We start from the raw sequence: 4,814 nt of genomic DNA on the forward strand, positions 1-4,814 counted from the left end.
GGGAAAGCATTGTTTCCTTTTTAGGGTTTACTGACTCCTAGTTCTGTTGCCAGCAACCTACAATCCTGGAGTGACATAAGTTTCTATTTTCTAACATGTGACCCAGCTGACAATGTATTTTAGATGTTTGGATATAACCCATGTGTTTTGGAGCAGCTCTCTCAAAAGATAACTTGCTTTGTTTGAGAGGTTGATTGTGGCTATGCATGTGCTCTGTGTCACAACCACAGACTGGGTGCAGGCCTGAATTTGCCACAGACATAGATGATCAAAGTAGAGCAAAAACCAACCAGAGAGTGTTGTAGAATTATTATTGTTGGGAGTCCTCCACTGTTTGGAGGAGGTGGGGCTTGTGTAAACAAGATGACAGAGAGAAATTTGTTTAATGGATGAAATCAACCACTGCTCAACAGGAAATAATCAGCTGTACAAACAAAGAACAGCCTTGGCTGGACAAAGAGAATGGTCTGTTGCAGCTTCTAAGCTTCTATGTGTGATAATTGTATAATATGTGAAAAACAAAAGCAGCCCTATGTGACACTGCCACATCATCCCTCTGAAATAAGTCCCAATATGCATAGAACCAATGCCATGTGACAGAAAGACTGTAAATTTGTATGAATGGTGTGATCAGAGTATTAACCACCTGACAGTGGGAGAGTGAATTCACCACATTTGCAAAGGCCGCTGCTGGTCAGCTCAGTTCTTAGCACACGCAGCCATCTGCAGCTGTTGGCACAACGAGGAGTGGCTTGAATTATGGGATGAGGGAGTGACGCGCGTTCCCATTTTATCATTTTTATTTATTCTGACGCAATCTTAATCAAAGATAGTCTATTCATAATCATGATTGAACCAACATTTTTGTTATCATAATGATAATTCTCTGTGATGTATGTAATCCTTCTATTGATTTATAGACTACTGGGAGCCGCTTTGAAAGCCCAACAAATACTGATATCGTTGGTCAATAGCTTATCACAAAGATACCAGTACTGGTTTATATTGTGGATGATAAGTGAAACTGTGGCAAAGAAATGCCAAAGACATGTCAGAAGTCATTTAAAAACAGTGTCACCAGTACATAGTTCATCCACCAGAGACGGCGCTGACACATCTACTTTGCAAACATTACAAAAAGTCTAAGGGATCAAAAATGTTATGAATGAAGGCAAAACAAAGAAAACACTCACCATATCATTATAATATTTCTCTGAGTGGTTTGGCTCTCTTCACTGTTGAAATAATGACAACACAGCCATCTGTGGACATGTGTTATTTATCAACTGTCCATGGTCCTGCTAGACTCTTATGCTAACATACCATGTTTAGTTATTTATTATTAATATACTAACAACAGTGATAAACATCTGCTCTGCCTACAGGTAAAGCACCGCTGTAATGTGCAAACACAGACCCATTAAATAAGAATGAGTAAACACTCAGTGGTGAGATTTGTTGGAGGCAAGAACCATGTTAAAACAAGAGGATCCTGAAGTGACATACCATGACGAAGTCACAGAAAGGATTTGAAATTCTTGGCATCGTCATTGTATCACAGCCTCTGAAAGATGCTGAAAGAATGCTGACATTTTGTAGGGAGCTCCGATGTCAGCGCTGAGTGCAAAATCACTACATAAAAGGGAAGAAAGGCTTGAACACTGTACATGTCTTTAATGGACAGAACATAAACATTGGCTCACCACTGACAGCAGATGTTGAGTGATACTGTATTTTGCACAATAACTAAGCACTGAATGAGGACATCTTTGGTTTTTAATAACAATTTGGTAGTCCTGGCTATGAAATGACTTGACCTCATCCAACCTGTGATCAAATACAAACATATAATGTAAATAGGGATTAACAAAGCAGGAAATTAATACTACAACAATAGCACAACATTAATCCTGGTGTTTGGTACATATTGTACTGACTGCTGTCACATAGTTACATGAGTCATAATAAAGTGATCTGCCGATGTTTATGTGCACAACAACACTGTGCGCACTGGAGCTGAGAACTGACTCGAATCTACAACCTTTGAAGCATCAGTATGAGACTATGAATGTCAATGCCACATCCTGGAAAACAGGAGTGCCACACGTCCAACAGCTTGTGCCACCACGCGCGCGCGCGCACCCACAGGCAGACAGATACACACTCACCATCTCTATCTTTAATTTCCTGATCTTTTCATCCAAACTCTTCTTCCCCGTCTCCTTACTGGAGTCGTGCGCGGCACTCAGCTTGGCGTCTCCACGGAGAGAGGACACGTCTTCCCGCATCCACCTGAGCAAACCCTCGGGAGTCTTCCGGCCGATTTTCACCTCTATGTCTTTCAGATCTGGGATAGTCTCGCTGGCAGTGCCTTCATCCATCATGTCCGTGAGTTTAAAAAGAAGAGATCCGCAGGAGATTGATTACGTCCTTTTCGCGTCTTGGAAATTGTTGAGAGAGTCACATCCTATAGGGCTGCACGGCATCCTGTGCGACTCCAGCTGAGTTGGACTGCGCCAGGAGAGAAACAGTCTGACAGCACTACCACAACAACGTGTGGTTCTTCCAGTAGATAGTTGCAAAGAAAAATTATCTTACTTTGCTATATCATCATCTTCAGTCAAATAAACTAAGCCCCTCTTAACATACTGATGATCATTAAGTGGAAAATATCAGCAGTTTATTTTCTGAGGCTTGTTGATAGATTCCTCCACAGCGGTAATGAAAGCCTGATCCCCAGCGTGCAGTGTCCTGTGTATAATCACCGTGTAGGCCGAGGATGTGTCTGGTTGTGGAGATCCTTACGCTGAGCTCCACTGCGCAGATTCCACCTGCATGATGACAGCGACCAACTACCGCAGGGTGGGAGAAGCGCTCCAGACTGTTAAGGCAGCCAGAATGACTTTGAATAGCATCCTGTGTGACTTTCAAAATAAAATGTGTAAAGGAACACGTGATTTGAATAGTATGAGGTACCAAAATAAAGCAACAAACACTAACTGGACAAAGAAAACAAGCAATGCAATAATGTATAATACTCGTGTACAGGTTTTGCATTCATTAGATCTCAAGACTTGGGAGTAGGCAAAGGTAACTGGTTAGGGTAATGTCAGGTTAAGCATCAAAAACCATGGCTGGTTAGTGGTAGGGTGCAAGTTAGGCCCAGGTTAGGGAAAGGTATATCTACAGGAAAACACTCTCCACTTCCCCAAGAATCAACTCTCATGACTTGGGATCTAACACTAATCATTCAGAATCCTTCTTAAATAAAAGTATAGATTATCAGCACAAAATACATAAAGTAAAAATACTGTTTCTACATGAATGATGAAGGTCTCAAAACAAGATTAACACAGAGCCCCTCTACAAGACAGGCTGACAAAATAAGCTAATAATATGGAACCTCTTTTGTTTTCATTGTGGTACAAATTCACTGAAAAAGTAGCAAAGTAGCAATAATCACTTTCCAAAATCCACCGACGTATATGCGGTGACGCTGGATTTTTCAGATCCTCTGTGTCTAGCATGTGTGCATGGTTGGTAATCTTGCGCAGCACTGCATTAATGTGGCATTACACAGTGCAGGCAGATTCTCTCTTCAGTGAGTCTGGACATCCTCATATGCAACTTAGGGCATTGCGGCTGCAATAATACATCAGGTTACATCTTGTGGTTATGACATTGGTGGCTTGATTTGGCAATGTTTTAGTGTAATGAAGATTAAATGCTGCTATAGATGGAAATGCACAGGGTCAGTTAGAAACTTCAGTAAGGTTTGTGGTGACTATATTTTTGCTCTGACATTTTCCTCATGGCTGGAAAGAATATTAAAATTGAATTAGAAATTGATATGAGTAGCTTGTTTCTTCTTCAACTGCCAGTTAACAGGGACAAATGACTAATAGGGGTTTTAAAAATCCACATTTTTATTCACAATATTTTGAATTTGAAACAAACATGGAGCTAATTTGCTCTGCTACAGTGTACTGAAAATGCTGCATACAGTGTATGTATTACACTCAGAGACACTACAAAGAGACATTCAGTTGTGTAATTTGCAGTCAGAGAATGCCTCTGGAGAGCTGAGATGCTTTTCACTGTGAATGCTCACTCAGGGTGCCAGGAAGAAGCTGACTAAGTATGGAAATATAGTGATGAAGTAGCTTAGAAAGGAAGAGGAGTTTTCACATATAAGCACTAATTGAATCTAGTAGTCTGTCTCAGGGGAATACAAATTGGATTAGGAGGGAGTCTGCAAAAAGATTGTTCAAGAACAATAGTTTGAAAGCAGGATTCAGGATGGCTTTGAGCTGTCTGGTCAAATCTGATATGACATGAAGCTTGGACACAGAATGAGGCTACTTTTCTTTTGTTTGGAGTGGAGAACACATACTGTATATTGAATTTTAAAATTCTTCCATTCTTAACAATGCTGTCCACCAGGATTATACACAGATAGTGAAAGTGTAACAAAGGTATGAACAACTGACGAGAGCTCAGCTTAGAGGGAACAGGACAGGAAGATATTAAGTCTGGTATTAATGAGGCTTTCCTGTTGTACTGTGGTCCTTTGTATTTGGCATCACATCTCCTGGGGATCGCAGATTTCCTAGCTATGCTCATGTCAGTATAAATTTAATGTCTCTACAGAAGTGAAATTTAGAGAAAAGTTATGCTTGATTTCTGTATGGTGTCTGCTCAGACTCTATACTGTCCACAAATTAGTGGGCTAAATTTCCATTGTGATCACATTCAATGGGAGGAAATCCATCTTAAAACACCTTTTGAATTAAGTGTTTGTGAAAAGAACAAGA

The 4,814-nt window shown here is 40.5% G+C and overlaps 1 protein-coding gene across 1 annotated transcript in view; it reads right to left on the reverse strand.

The window, feature by feature from the left end:
- Nucleotides 1-2,844, reverse strand: part of lurap1 (leucine rich adaptor protein 1) — a 15,326-nt gene extending 12,482 nt beyond the window's left edge. The window contains exon 1 of the mRNA XM_020602801.1: nt 2,169-2,844. Coding sequence (XP_020458457.1) covers nt 2,169-2,384 — 216 coding nt within the window. The 5' untranslated portion in view covers nt 2,385-2,844. The remainder of the gene's footprint in view (nt 1-2,168) is intronic.
- Nucleotides 2,845-4,814: the final 1,970 nt, after the last annotated feature.

Source organism: Monopterus albus, unplaced genomic scaffold, assembly GCF_001952655.1.
Source record: "Monopterus albus unplaced genomic scaffold, M_albus_1.0 scaffold58.1, whole genome shotgun sequence".
Taxonomy (NCBI): Eukaryota; Metazoa; Chordata; class Actinopteri; order Synbranchiformes; family Synbranchidae; genus Monopterus; species Monopterus albus.